Source organism: Odocoileus virginianus, chromosome 6 (genome assembly GCF_023699985.2).
Source record: "Odocoileus virginianus isolate 20LAN1187 ecotype Illinois chromosome 6, Ovbor_1.2, whole genome shotgun sequence".
Lineage (NCBI taxonomy): Eukaryota > Metazoa > Chordata > Mammalia > Artiodactyla > Cervidae > Odocoileus > Odocoileus virginianus.
The window spans coordinates 13,863,320-13,879,242 of NC_069679.1; the positions used below are offsets into that span (position 1 = coordinate 13,863,320).

General features: G+C 47.8%; 1 protein-coding gene across 1 annotated transcript; it reads left to right on the forward strand.

The window, feature by feature from the left end:
• The first annotated feature begins 11,097 nt into the window (after nt 1-11,097).
• On the forward strand, nt 11,098-15,197 carry RIPK3 (receptor interacting serine/threonine kinase 3). The gene is given in 11 exon segments (XM_020880972.2): nt 11,098-11,273; nt 11,474-11,614; nt 11,753-12,062; nt 12,571-12,716; nt 12,842-12,888; nt 13,098-13,265; nt 13,367-13,452; nt 13,681-14,022; nt 14,166-14,226; nt 14,853-14,971; nt 14,973-15,197. Coding segments are annotated over 11 exon segments (1,545 nt in total). The 5' UTR covers nt 11,098-11,253; the 3' UTR covers nt 15,078-15,197.
• The last annotated feature ends 726 nt before the right edge of the window (nt 15,198-15,923 follow it).

The following is a 15,923-nucleotide window of genomic DNA, read 5'->3' on the forward strand; positions in this document are numbered from 1 at the left end:
TAGAGGATCTTCCCAATGTAGGGATCAAACCCGTGTCTCTTATGTCTCCTGCATTGGCAGGTGAGTTCTTTACCACTAGTGTCACCTGGGAAGCCCTAAACTATTTATACACACAACAACAGAGGTGAATCTCAAAATAATCACATTAAGTGAAAGAGATTAGATACAAAAAGAACACATACTATGTGATTCCATTTCTATTAATATAAAATGGAAAAGGCAAACCAATCTAAAGTGACAGAAAGCAGATTAGTGGTTGCCAAGAAAGGGAAAATAGCATAGAAAGGCAGAGGGAAAGCTTGAAAGGGGGTACAGGGACGTTTAGGATGTGATACATATGTTCACTATCTTAATTGTGCTGATGGTTTCACTGGCACATAAGTATGTCAAAACTCATCACATTGTACACCTTAAATATGGGCAATGTACTGAATGTGAACTCTACTTAAATAATGCTGTTAAAATATTTAACTTAAAAAAGTTGATGGGAACTTCCCTGATGGTCCAGTGGTTAAGACTCCGAGCTTCCAGTGCAGGAGATATGGGTTCAATCCTTGGTCAGAAAACTAAGATCCCACATGCCACAGGGTGAAACAAACAAACAAAAAAACCCTGATAAACTTACTTGATTGATTCAAAGTCCTGCTTCCAGAGGACTCTTTCAGAGGACCTCACCTGTAAAAGAAAGCAGCTGAAAGAGTATCAGTTCAGTTCGGTTGCTCAGTGTCTGATTCTTTTCGACCCCATGGATGAAAGTGCATAGACCTGGTTTTTTAAAGTTTTTGTATGAGCTTAGACTAGTTACTTAAACTCTCACAGCATCTCTTTTTCTTTGTCCATAAAATGGGGCTAATAATAATCTGCATCTCAGGTTTGTTGCTAAAATTTGAGTGAGATAAAAGATGAGAAAGCTGTAGGTACATAAATACATGATTTCCCATCTCTGAAGGAGTTAGATTCATTTCTATTCCCACTTTTGCTCTCTTTCCTTCCAGACAGGGAGGGATTCTAGTCACAAAGACATCCAGAGGATAAACAATGAGGAAGGAAACATGGCAGAGGGCTTGGATTGTGTTCCCCTGAAAACACCGTCTGAGGCCAGAACACGAGACTTCCTGGAGGGTGGTCCCAAGGGTCAGAAGGGATGGAGCAGAAAATGTGAGTCAGGGAAGGAGATGATGCCCCCAAAAGGTATCTGTTGAGCTAGCTACTGTTGTGGAGCTCAGTCCTGTCAAAGGCCCTCTGGAGAGTAATAGGACATACCTCAGAACTGACCCTCTGGACCTTTCCTGGTGACTCAGTGGTAGAGGGTACGCCTGCCAATGCAGGAAACACAGGTCAATCCCTGATCCAGGAAGAGCCCACATGCCACAGAGCAACTAAGCCCTGAGCCACAGCTATTGGGCCTGTGCTTGGAGCCTGAAGCCACAACTACCGAGCCCCAGTGCTGCCACTCCTGAGCCTGCACACCCTAGAGCCCGTGCTCCGCAACGAGAGGCCACCACATCGAGAAGCCCACAGGCCGCAAGTAGAGAGAAGCCGGAGCAGAAACAAAGACCCAGCACAGCAAAAAAAATTAGCTAGTTTATTTATTAATTTTTTAGATGTTAAGGGCCTTCCCCAATAGCTCTGCGGTAAAAGATTCTGCCTGCAATGCAGGAGACACATGAGACGTGAGTTCAGTCCCTGGGTCGGGAAGATCCTCTGGAGAAGGAAATGGCCACCCACTCCAGTATTCTTGCCTGGGAATTTCCATGGACAGAGGAACCTGGCAGGCTACAGTCAATGGATTCATAAAGAGAAAAGAAAAAAGAGAACTGACCCTTTGAAAGACAGGAGACTGGGGCATTGACCCATGTCCTCCACCACGAGGGTGGCCTCCAAGGCATTAACTCTCCTCTCCTCTCACCACAATTCTGTCAAATGAGGGAGAAAAACCGAGACAGATCTTTTGGATGGGGCGCTGGCAGGATTGAGGCTGGTTGTGGGGGGCGGGGGGCAGATCCACCGTGGGTGCAGCTCAAATCAAAGGGCGCCTGAGAATGTGTGGCGGCGGGGCACCAAAAGCAGCTGCTTTGGGCCCAAAGCCCATCTTCAGGTCAACCACATGAACTTCTCAACCTTAGACAAACTGACAGCTGAGAAACTTGCGACCCGGGATTCGAGTCCTCCTCTGGACCACAGGCAGGGACACAACTGACTTCCTCAATTGCTCCCTCAGGACGCTTGTCTGGGAGAGAGAAGTGAGAATACCTGAGGGGTGAGTCATTAAAGGGGCCCTGGGAGGAAAGGGTGGGGCTGGGAATTTACCAGAAGGAAAAGCTAGCTATTTCTCTGAGCAGCAGTGCAATCATTTTTCTCTGCTCTACAAATAGTGAATTAGCAATGTTTCTCAGATTGGAAACACAATAATACTGACTGTATTAGTGCCTATCACTTATTAAGCACAAAACATGTACCTGGAAATGGGCTGCATTCTTTCCTGTGTTATTTCATTTCATCCTCACAGCAACCCAGTCCAGGCGGTAGTACAATTAATTGAAGCGCAGAGAAATTGAGTAACTTGTTAAATATCAAACAGCTAGTAACTTGCAGAGGCAGAATTAAGTTCCAGGTAGCCTAACCTCAGAGCCTGGACCTTTGACCACTAGATGACAGTTAACTCCCTATGAGAGAGAGAGCGAGCAGAGCTTTCAGCTGGGAAAGCTGCCTTACTGGGATGAGAGAGGCTAGGAGAGCACAGAAATTAAATCATCAGCATTAACTAGACATAGAAAGCAAAGAGAGAAGGACTCCACCCTGATACTAGAAGGCGAATTACGGTTGTCTGTGTATGGACAGACTCCCCTGGTAGCTCAGTGGTAAAGAAACCACCCGCCAATGCAGGAGATGCAGGTTCAATCCCTGGGTTGGGAAGATCCCCTGGAGAAGGAAATGGCAACCCACTCCAGTCTTCTTGCCTGGGAAATCCCATGGACAGAGGGGCCTAGCAGGTGGCAGTCCATGGGGTCACAAAGAGTCGCACATGACTTAGCAACTAAAGAGCAACATGTATGGACACTTGTCATTGATGGTTGTTCAAAATATTTGTAGTCCCTTCATGCTAAGGTAGAATGAAAAGAAGCTACCCTTCCAATTTCCCTTGCCTTGACGGTGCAGACAGGCAGCTTAGGTTCTGCCAAACCCACTCTATGAAGAACCAATGGTGAGCAGAGATTCCATTTGCTGAGGCAGGTGGCCCTAGACAGAGTAGTTCTTTGTGAAAACATCAGTCTCTCCACTTTGCTGAGGAAAACAAGTGAAAAGCGGCTTTTGTCCTCCTTGGAACACTAAAAGAGAAGAGCATGCCCCGGGCACTGAAAAGGATTCCCTCCAAAATGAATCCAAAAGCAGAGAGAAGCAGGGGCCACCTCAGGAGGGATCCTAAAGGTTCTGGACCCAGTTCCAATGTGTATCAGGAAGGGGCAGGTGTCCCACGGCACCAAGCTGTTCTGGGACACCAGCAGGGTGTGTCCTACAATTCAGCTCAATCCTGACACTACCTGGAGAGAGCATCAGATCCCACAAGGTAGTGAAGGGCTCTGTCCTACAAGTCTGCCCCTCCCCCAACTTCAGATAGTAGTCTCAACCCCAAGTTATCACCTGGGTTCGTAGCCAACAGGCAATAGATTGAAGTTTCCATCAAACCTTGCCTTGGTATCAGTTAATTTACTAGAGCAATGCAGAACACACGGAAAGATTTTGCTTACTAGATCTCTGGTTTATTAGAAAAGGATTTAACTCAGGAACGGACAGATGGAAAAGATGCACATGGTGAGGTGCAGCGGAAAGGGCATAGAGCTTCCGCGCCCTCTCCAGGTGCCTCTCTCCCTGAATATCGATGTGTTCGCCAACCTGGAAGCTCTCCAAACTCAACCTTTTGGGGTTTGTGGAGGCGTGATTGATTAATTCATTGCCATTGATTCAACCTCCAGCCCCTCTCTCTGATCCAGAGTTTGAAGATGGATCAGGTACCAAAGTTTCCAACACTCTAATCACAAGGTTGGTCCCTCTGGCAACCAGCCCCCATCCCTTTGGTACCTAAGGGCTGTCCAAAAGTCACTTCATCAATGTAGCAACATTCCTCTCTCAACACTGGAAATTCCAAGTGTTTTAGGAGCTCTGTGCCAAGAATGGGGTCAAAGAGCAACTGTTTCTTGTTATAAATCACAATACCATAGATTCCTCTCCAAGTAGAACGTTTTCTCCATAACTCTTCTCTGCTCCCTGGAGTGGGGGGTGGGAGTTGGTTGGTTTGTGACTTTTCTAAGTAGAATGCAGCCCAGTCTCCCAAAGTGACAGTTAATTTGCCCATAGTTGTACTCTTTCCCTCTCTGGGGAGGGTATTTTTCAGCAGCTGGGAGCAGGGATAAGATTTCCCCTGATAAGCAGATAGCCGTGTGCCAGCGAGGGGAGGACCTGCCCTGCCACAGTAACAGAGGTTCTTGTTTCTTCTTCACATCCAGACCAAAAAAAAAAAAAGAGAGAGAGAGAGAAAGAGAAATAAAAAAGTTTCTTCATCTACAAAATTTGACAATAGGTCTGACCTCTCAGAATTGTGATGACATTCCGTGAAAGGACTTTGTAAACCATCAAGTGTAAAAAACACTAGCTTTTTATCATTGTTGACGATACTGATGATAATAATGACTTATGGTGGGGAAAGGCGACTTAGCCAGACCCCTTTCTTTCCCAAAGTTCACCCTGTAAAGTTTGCACTTTTGCTCATGACATCCTCTCTGCTGGAATCACTTCTCCCGGGTTTTGTCTGTCGAAACCCTATTCCTCACTGGAACACCAAGGGCCAACCAACTTCAATCAGGTATTCAATGTGACACCAGCAGATGGATAGCTGCAAAAGCCAAGAGGAAGCAGCGGAGTGGATTTCCAGGTCAAGGCAGTGACATGTGGGAGAGGGCAGCCGCTGCACCTCCAGTCCTGGGGGAAAAGGGAGGCTGAGATGTAGCCCGACCGAATAACTTTCATAAATTCACTTTTGTGTTATTGCTCAGTCTCTCAGTTTGCAGCCCCATGAACTGTAGCACACCAGGCTTCCCTGTCCTTCACCATCCCCAGGGCTTGCTCAAATTCATGCCCAGTAGTGATGTCATCCAACTCTCTCGTCCTCTGTCGTCCCCTTCTCCTCCTGCCTTCATTCCTTCCCAACATCAGGGTCTTTTCTAATGAGCTGGTTCTTCACATCAGGTGGCCAAAGTATTGGAGCTTCAGTCTCAGCATCAGTCCTTCCAATGAATATTCAGGGCTGATTTCAATATTAGGATTCAACATTAGGATTGACTGGTTTGATCTCCTTGCAGTCCATCAAATTCACTTTAGGAGAGTTAGAAAATACAGATAAACGGGACCTTGCTGGTGGTCCAGTGGTTAAGAATCTGCCTTGCAATGCAGGGATAAAGATTCAATACCTGGTCAGGGAACTAAGATCCCACATGTCTTGGAGCAACTATGCCCACAGGCCACAACTACTGAGCCCGCACGACTCAATGAAGATCCTGCGTGCCACCAACTAAGACCCGGGGCAGCCAAATAAATAAATAAAAATTTAAAAATACATAGAAAAATATGAATATAAAATATAAGAAAACAAAAGCACCTGCAAACCTACCATCCATCACTTTAAACATTTTTCTATTTGTCCATTTAGATACTTATATATATATATATATGTATCTAAAGTTTAATGTTTCTTCCCAGTAAAATTTAATGTTCAAACCAAATAACTAAATGTTAATAGAAATCTTCATATCTTCCTAGCTAATATATGGAATTACATTTTTAGCAGGTCTTGGTGTGGTGAAACATACATAACATAAAATCTACCGCTTCAATCATTTTTAAGTGTACAGTTCAGTGGCATTAAGTACATTAATGTTGTTGTATAACCACCACCACCATCCTTCAGAAATTTTCATCTTCCTAAACTAAAACTCGGTACCACTTGAACAGTAACTCCTCATGGCCTCTCCCCTTAGCCCCTGGCAACCACCATTCTCCTTTCTGTCTCTATGAACTGATTATTCTAGGTAGCTCATAAAAGTATAATCATACAATATCTGTCTTTTTTGTGACTGGCTTATTTCACTTAGCATAATAGCTTCCAGGTTCATCCACATTATAGCCTGTGTCAGAATTTTAATCCTTTCTAAGGCTGAATAGTATTCCATTGTATGGCATATACCACATTTTGTATTCATTCAGTGATGAACATTTGGGTTGTTTCCACGTTTTGGCTATTACAAATAATGCAGCATTTACAACTAATATTGTAAATAATGCTTGCATCTCACCAATAAATACATTCGTGTATAAATATCAGTTTGAATCACGCTTTCAATTCCTTTGAGTGGAATTTCAATTCCAGAAGTGGAATTGCTGGTGACAGATCCTTTTTGCTTTTTTCTTTTCTTCTTGGCCATGTGGCAATGTGAGGTCTTTGTTTCCCAACCAAGGATCGAACCCATGACCCCTAAAATGGAAACTCGGTTTTTAATTCACTGGACAGACAGGAAAGTCCCAGCAGATCCTTTTTAAAATCAGCGAACCACACCTTCTCATTTCTCTGAGTCTGATATGATGCTAAATGATTTTGTGGCTGAACTTATGAGAAAACTGATATTCCTTCTTGCATTTCACATGTTCCATCTGGGGTAGGTTTTCTTCGTATTCCTGGTGCACATCCACTGGAAATTTCTTTAGGTGACTCTTAAGAAATTTCTTTAGAAGACTCTGAAGGTGTTAAACTCAGTTTTCACTTATTTGAAAGTGTCTTTAAAAAAAGACAAACTTTGTCTTAAAAATAACTTTACTGAGGATACAATTCAATGTTTATAGATTTCCCCCCTTTATTGTAGCACTTTGAATCATTCCAGTGTCTTCTGGTTTCTAGTGGCTGTTGAGAATTGTATCACTGGTTTAGCTGTATTTCTTGTAGATGATCTGTGTTTTCTCTCTAGCCTTTAGTTTGTTGTTCTTAATTGTTCTGCAGTTTTACTGAATTGTGTCTAGATGTGGATTTCTTCAAATTCATCCTTCTTGGCATAAATCGTGCTTTCTATATTTGTGAATTCCTATTTTTCATCAATTCTGGAAATTTTTCAGTCATTTGCTCCTCAAATATTGCCTTGCCCCATATTTCTTTCTCCTCTCCTCATGGAGAAGCCAATTTGATTACTGAAAGACCACCTCGTTTTTTTTGCCTGAACTTCTTTTTATCAGCTTGTCTCTGTTGCTGAATTCTGATGAATTTTCTCAGATCCACCTTTTAGTGTACTTTCTTCAGCTATATCTTCTGTATGGCAGTTTTAATTTTAATGGTTACATAGAATTTTTTATTTCTTGATAATTTATTTTTTCCTACATCTCTCCGGGCATTTTTATAATCTCTTATTCCTGGTTTATGTTTTCTATTCCATCTTCTGTTTCTTTAAACACTTCCCAATAGCTTCAGATTCTTCATCTGATTGTTCCAAATTCTGGACCCGTTAAAGATTTAAGCCTGTTGATTATCATTCCTGCTGATACTCATTTGTGGTGACTTGAATCCTTACATATTTTCAGTAATTTTTTGATGAGTTTATATTTGGCTGAATTTAATCCAGAAGTTTGGATTGAAGATGTTTTCTTTCTCTAGGGAGAATTCCATTTGCTTCTGTTGGACTTCAAGGAGCATTAATAACATAGGGCCATTTAACGTTTTAAGCTTATGGTTTACTTAAAAAAGGGGAAAGTTAAAATTCCAACCTCTAATCCCTATGTTAGCAGAACTCACATGGAAGCTAACACTTTTATTAATGTTGACATCTAGTGCTGCAGTCTGGATAGGTTTGCTTGTAGGTTCCCTCTGCAAGCAGGTGGAATTCTTCCTTTCTGTTAAGCATGTAGCCCCTTGAGAGTCCAAGCTTTGGGGGGAATAGAGTTGTCTCACATCTAGCTCTTTCATCTTCTTAGGCTGTATGGCTTACTCTCTGGTTCTCCCCCAAACTCTCTTACCCCTACCCACTTCCCAAAGCTCTAAGTTTCTACTTAGTTGACCTCTCTGTTTACTTACTATTTCATTTTTGCTTTGTATTATTTTGTTTGTTTCAGGGGAACGCACTTGGGAGATTATCCTTATTTCCTCGGGACCTCACCAAGTTACTTTTAAAATATGTTTGTTGTGCTTTATATAGCATTTAGGTATGCTGCCATGGGAGGCTTCTGTAAACTCTGTCACACTACTGGAAGAGAATTTTTGAAGCAAACAAAAAAAAATGTGATTATATGGTATATATTGTTTTGTAACCTGCTTTTTTTTCCTTTGATATATGATAAACACCTGTTGCACTAATAAATACAGGTCTAGAGCACCATTTTAATGACTGCATAGTCTTCCACTGTGTAATGTATTCAATCTTTTTCCTATTATTGGGTATTTAAGTTTCTATTTTTTCACTATTTTAAACAACACTTCAGTGAATATCCCGACTCTTTGGCTAAATCTTTGCATACATCATAACCTTTTTCTTTCTTTATCTGTTTATAAAAGTGATACCTGTTAATATAAAATAGTCAAATACGAAGGAAAACAAAAATTCTCCACAATCTTTTTTACTGTCACCTCAATTAATACAATTTGGTCTACAATTGAAATCTCTTAATCAAACAACAGAGGAGAATTAGGGCTAGAATATGCAAGAAGAGAGACCACAATCTCTGCCCCTCACTTGCACTCTAATTTCCTCTAATAGGGAATTAGAGCAGGTACAAAGGATGGGCTGAAGGTCACTGAAGACAATCAGCTATAAAGAACTGAAGGGATGAGAGACACCCAAATAGACTCCAAAGGCCTGGGACAACCAGGGTCAGGTGTACCCGGCCTCGCAAAAGGCCAGAGCTTCAAACTCCAGGAATCAGCTCTGCCTTGCCAGTTCCCCACTGCTGGAGGAAGAAAGCGGAGGTCTTCTCAGGCACTCACTCCAGGCTCCTCTTCCCACCCCTCCTTCTCTTAAAGACGCTTGGTTTGTTTTTTATATTTTTTTGAAATTTCTTGATGATGTGCCTGAGTATGGACTTTTTTTTCTTCATACATTTGCTGGAAACTCAGTGGGTACTTTTATATATTTTTGGCTGAGCTAGGTCTTTGTAGCTGTGTGGGCTTTTTCTCTAGTGGCGGCGAGCAGGGAAGACTCTAGTTGCGAAGCGAGGGCTTCTCATTGCAGTGGCTTTTCTTATGGTGGAGCATGGGCTCAAGTGTGCGTAAGCTCCAACAGTTGCAGCTCGTGGGCTCTAGAGCACAGGCCCAGTAGTTGTGGCACACGGGCTTGGTTGCCCCATAGCACGTGGGATCCTCCTGGACGAGGAATCGAACCTGTGTCTTCTATATGGACAGGCAGATTCTTTACCACTGAGCCATCAGGGAAGCCCAAGTTGGTCTATTTTGAGTCAAAAACTATTATAGGTTCTGACACCATCCCCAATCTTACACTTCACAGTAACTTCTTCCGATTCCCAGGTTCGTATGTCAATCTAGAGAAATCTAGCTGTAAAAGGTTTTTAAATGCACCTCTAATCGTTTATGACTACTCTCCTCAAATGGAGGCCAGGTGTTGAGACCATGAACTCAAAAAGAATCATCAAAGGAATGACTGTCCTCTCTGATGGCCCTTAGCTCCTGGACTACACTTTTTTGAGGGACTGCCAGACATGCCTTTATATTCTGTGAGATACCACCATATCACTATAAGACTTCAGATGAATTCTGTCAACTGTGCAGGTAGGTACATGAAGAGACCCAAACCATAAAGAAACCCAACTTCCTATCGCCTCTCGGTTGAGTATGGAGCACCACCCAGGATGATTAGCATCTCAGTGAAGCCTCAAAAAGTTTGGGTTGTTCGTTTATTAATCTAATTCAACAAATATTTATTGGGTACATACCTTGTACCAGCTTTTAAAGAGACTACAGTTTAATAATTCCCTAAATAGGTCAAAAATGGCATGCATTGACTCTGCCAGAATACAAGATGTGTATCCTGGAGTTCCAGTTTCTGGAGAAACCACAGTTAACTGCAGGCCACTCTTGCTCCGGCTAGAGGAATCCATGGACCACTGGGCAGGATGGAAAGTTCCACAAGGTGAGCACCTTCCAGGGAGTCTTGGCCCATGACCCACAGGGTTGAGTCTCCCCTTGAAGGACTGAGTACCTAAGACTGCTCGTATCTAATTCCACAACCTGCAGCTATGGTCAGGCCTTGGGCAGGTAAAATTTGAACACCTTTTGTCAACCCTGAATCCTGAAGTCTCCCCAAGCTCCTGAGTTCTCCAAGACCCTAGTCCAGAGCATGTCTGTCAGGAACACTTATTAATATTAAGCAGAGAACTTGTAGTGGAGGAGTGGTCATGGGGAGAGAGTCCAGAGAGACTCTGCGGGGTCTCCACGGCGTGTACACCCCAGTGTCAGCAACTCTCGGGCGGGCCAGCTCACCTAGCTGACCACAGCACCCTGGGAGAGGTCTGTATGCGGAAGGAATAGAGACCACTGAATGCTCCACACCTTCCCCACCTGCTGACGCCCTTGTGAAAATGGCAAAGCTTCAGGGTTCAGAGCCAGGCTCTGACGTCAGTTCCAGGTCAGCTTGGGCCGGGTACTTAAATGCAGGGCTTTCTCACCTATAAAGAAGTAACCAAAGTGTACCTATCCCCTTAGGGTTGATGTGAGGATTAAATGAGCTAATGGCATGTGGTGAGCTTTAGAGAAGTGTTAGCTATACTCTTAGGGCAGCTATGGGAGAACGGAAGCCTACGACCATGCTATCCTCCCCAGCGCCACCGCCCCCTCCCCAGCCCCGCCGCGGTATCCCAGGCTTGGCGCTGGAGCTGGGAATCCTGAGGAAGAAGGGAGAGAGGCCAGCGGTGGGAGGTGGTTGTGGGTTCCTGGAGGGCGAGGACACCCAGCGACAACTCTACCTGACCTGACATCCTAGGAACAGCACTAGTTTCTGTTCTGCACTCTGCCCTGTGCCCTTCCCCGCCCCCGGGGCGGGACTGTAGAGGCATCAATTAAAGAAGGAAGTGGTTCAGGCCGAGAGAGCAACCCGGGGAAGCTGGAAGCGGAACCGCGAAGGAGCCTGGAGATTGCCCCTCTCCCAGCCCTCAACCCCTCTTTCATCCTTGGGGGCTTGCAACTTCCAGGAGCTTCTCTCATCTTCCAGCCTGATGTCTGGCTCTACGTTATGGTGAGTGCAGAGTGAGATATGGATGCGCCCCCTGCCAAGACCAGGGCACAGAGGATCCCAGGGGAGAGGCTGGGGCTCGAATTGACAGCGCTGAGCCGTCACGGAGTGGGGGGGGGGGGCGGTTAGAGGGGTGCAGCTGGGAGGGGAGCAGGGAGGCCTTGGGGCCACGGCCGGCTGGTTACCTGGCCCCCCTCTCTCAGGCCCAAAGGTGCCTCAGCCCCGCTGGTGCCCATCGAGGAACTGGAGAACCCGGAGTTAATAGGCAAGGGCGGATTTGGCTCCGTCTTCCGGGCACATCACAGGAGTTGGGGCTTAGACGTGGCGGTCAAGATCGTGAACTCGTGAGTGACCCGACCCGGGGTCTGGTCCAGGAGGCTGGGCCGGGGAGGAGGGGCCGCTGTGCCGCGGGGCGGGGCCTGAGGGCGGCCGGGAAGGACCTCTCAGGAGCAGAGCTGACGGCAACCCTCTCCTGAACGCAGGAAGGCCATATCCAGAGAGGTGAAGGCCATGTCCAGTCTGCGTAACAAGCATGTGCTGCTCCTGCTGGGGGTCACCGAGAAGCTAGAGTGGGAGTACGTGTCTGGGCCGGCTCTGGTAACTCAGTTCATGGAGAACGGCTCCTTGGCGGTGCTGCTACAGCCCCAGTGCCCTCGGCCCTGGCGGCTCCTCTGCCGCCTGCTGCAGGAGCTGGTGCTCGGGATGTGCTACCTGCACAGCCAGAACCCAGTGCTTCTCCACCGGGACCTCAAGCCCTCCAACGTCCTACTAGACTCAGAGCTGCACGCCAAGGTCAGCCCATCTTCTGGACAAAGTCCTGCCCCAGAGCTGCCCCAACCCCATCCCCGGGACATAGGACCTGTACCTGCTGCAGCCCTGTCTCCTGAATACCTTCAGCATCTCCCTCTGGACACAGGGTTGCCCAAGTGTCAAGGCCCAGCCTGGAGCTCTGGCCCCTGCCACACCAGGTGATAGAGGCCTTGACCAATGTGGTCAGTTCCACAGGTCCACCCCGCCGGGCCCTCCAAAGATCCGTAGCTGATCTAGCCCGGGAGACTCAGACTTCAACCCAGTGCCATGGAGAGGGGACCCAGACCTCCAATCAGGGGCCCCACTGGTCCCACCCTTCCCCTAACCCTCCAAACCATCTTTACAAGGCTGGGCCTGCCCTTTTGGTGGGGGTGGTGGTGGTAAGAAAAGGGTTCTGGGAGTTTCTTGGACCTGCCCATTCCCTATATCCTCCTTCTTATCTCCCTTTTGTTCCTTCACCTATCTCCTCCTTCTTATCTCCCTTTTGCAGGTGGCAGATTTTGGCCTGTCCACATTTCAGGGTGGCTCACAGTCAGGGGCAGGATCTGGGGAGTCAGGGTGCACCCCAGCCTACTTGGCCCCAGAACTGTTGGCTAATATAAACCGGAAGGCCTCCAGGGCCAGTGATGTCTACAGGTAAGGCACCCACTCCAAACATATATCCCCAATTTCTACACCTGTCTGGGTCCTTCAAAGGGATGCCGTATGGAAAGGAATCTTGCCAGCAGTTGGGTCAGACCTCAGCTTTGTGTCTCCTGCAGCTTTGGGATCCTAACGTGGGCAGTGCTAGCCGGAAGAGAAGCTGAGAGTAAGACAGACTCTGGGATCCTTCACCTCAGGTGCCCCCCTCCCCCAAGCCGCCAATCTCCCAATCCCCAAGCCCTCCTCCTCCTCCTGTTTACCTGCTCAGACTGCCCCACTCCCTCCTCACATCTCCTACACTCCCCACCCCTGCCCATGATGGGGTAGCCATCATACTCTGAATGCCTTCTCTTCACATACACACCCCTACCCTAGTAGTGTCCCAGACATCATTGGTGCGGGAAGCAGTGTGTGAGAGGCAGATCCGGCCCCCACTGACTGAGCTGCCCCCGTCTGGGCCTGAGACTCCTGGCTTGGAAGAACTGACAGATTTGATGCAGCAGTGCTGGAGCCATGAGCCCCAGAAGAGACCTTCCTTCCAAGGTGCGCTGGCCATCCAGCTGGCAGTCAAGATAGGCCAGCAGAGGCTTTTCCCCAGGAAAAGAAATTTTGTTCACCTGCCACCCACTCTCCCTTCTCTCTAGAATGCCGAACAAACACCAAGAAAGTCCTTGATCTGGTAAATAAAGGAGATGTGTCTGATAGAAAGATGAATGATGCAGTCTCCATGGTGAGTGCTCAACATCCCCACCACCCAGCAGCTGGGCAGGATGGCACAACGTGGCTACCTTGGCCACTCAATGACCCTATGCTGACCACCATTCTCTAAGCTTTGCCTATGATCCCCCCCTCTCCTCACCCCATCCCTGAGTTCCCAGGCAACAGATATGGACCCAACTCCCTTGGGTTTACTCCAGCTCTCCCACCTCCATGCCCAGCCAGCTCCCCATCCTTACAGGTGAAGGAGTTCCTTTCTGAGCACAGGGGCAGCAACAGCCCAGGCCTGGAAAGGACAGAAATAGATGGTCCTAGGAAAACCACAGGAAGCCATGATCCCTTGGTCTCTGAAATGATGAACCTGAATCTGGAAGGGTGCCCCAGCTCTGTTCCTGAAAAATGTACAAACCTTCTTGAGAGCATCAGGGTCCAGAGAGAGCAGGTTCCGCCTGCCTGGACAGCAGAGACATCTTCAGATTCGACAGCCCGACCTCCTCAGACTCCAGAGACTTTACCTTTCAGAAACCAGAATCCCTGCCCCACCTCTGCTTGGACCCCAGGTCCTGGACCCCAAGGGAGTCAGGTGAGACATTGGCAGGACTACAGGATGCGCTGGGACTCCTGTGAATCCTGTCCTCTTGCCAGGGGACACTTGGGGCTGAGGGTGTCTGCCATAAGGGAACAGGCTCCAGGACAGGGAGCCTGAGAGCCCTGTGTTGTTCGTAGGGGGCTGAGAGACGTGACACCAGCTGGCCTCCCAGAGGGCCGGCACCGAACCTGGTACCAGGTACCCACTCCCCACTCCTTCCTTTCCCCGCTTAAGTCTCCCACTGGCTTCTTCCTTAAGACCAAATGCAGATCCAGGGTACTTGGGGAGGGGAAATGAGAAAGGGCTAGAGCCCACCTACCCCAGTCTTCTCATTTTGTAAATGAAGAAACTGACAGTCACTGAGCTCACACAGCAAAGCCAACTTGGCCCCTGGGCATTTGGACTTGCCCCAACACCAGCGCTGTGAACCTCTAAATTCCATCCCACTGTCGCTGTGTCGGTCCAGAGGGGCTCCCATCAGAAAAGTCTCAGATATCATCGATTCAATGGACTTGAGTTTGAGCAGACTCCCGGAGATAGTGAAAGACAGGGAAGCCTGGCGTAATGCAGTCCATGGGGTCCAAAGAGCCGGACATGACTGAGTGACTGAACAACAACATCAGAGTCTCAGATGTTAGTTGCCACTCCTTTAGCTTCTGCAAACCCAATTCTGAAGGTGCAGCATGAAGGGAAAGACTGAGACCCCACACTTGCATTTCCCCAGGGTGAACACGAGGTGTCGCTGCCCCTCCATCCTGCTGCTCTCCTTACTATAAATCTCCAGCCACTTAATCCTCCCACCATCCTCACTCTCTCTCTTAAAGGGCCATGGCTTCCTACCATCTTTAACTGCCAAGGAATACAGTTGGGAAACAACAACCGCATGGTTATACAAGGAGGAACTGCCTTATCCACGCAGGGCGTGGCACCTGGGGGTCGTGGATAGGGGCCCTCAGTGCACCCCTCATGGAGAAAGTTCAAAAGAAGGACTGCAAGAACCTGAAGCCTGGAGTGTGCCAAAGGACTGGTATCATAATAGCAAGAATTGAAGCAGCTTCTCAACTGCCCCCTGGACTTGAGGCTGCTAGACTTTCTCTGAGGGCCATCAGGCCTTCACCCAAACTGTCTTTGTGGCCCTGGGAGGCAATAAATGTGTAATTTTAACCAAAGCACCATGAAGGAGGCTAAAGCTTCAGCCAGGGGCGGGAAGAGACATGGATGAGAGATGGGGGAGCTGACATCGAGGGAGTGCGATGCACTGTGGTTTCTCTGTATGGCCAGAAGTGGGATGCTGAGGGCTGTGGGTGGGCAGTGTTGTGGCACACAAGGTCAGGGCCGTGCTGGCGGTGGGGGCAGGGAGGAATCCTGGCTCCTGGGGCAGCTCTAATCTCAGGGCAGAGCACTTCCTATAGAGCAGGCAAGACCCCACCCTAAACCAAACCCTGAGGCTACAGGCTGTGGTCCCGCCACCACCTTTTCTTCTGGGCTATGGACACTTGGTAGTGGAGTCCTGGGGAGGGGGCTCTCCCTGGGAATTCTCAGACCCCAGCACATCTTTGCCCTGCATGATGCCCCTAGCCTCCCTCGTAGGTCAGCCGCCATACTACCACCTCCCTCCCCCACACACGTTCACACACACGTTGCTTCCATGGACACATTGGAAACCTTTGATTCTCAGCTGGCATTTGGGAGTGGACAGCAATGTTTCCACGAAGCTACACGCAGACGTGCCCCTTCCATGGAGCTGGACACCACTGGAGTATAGACCGCTCAGACGTGGCCACAGCACTGCCATCCAGGCTGGAGGGGCAGGGAAGGATTGCCTCTCCTCTGGACCTAGACCCTGGTCCCCATTCAGCACCATGCTCTTCTTCCCCACATCCTTGCCAGCTTTT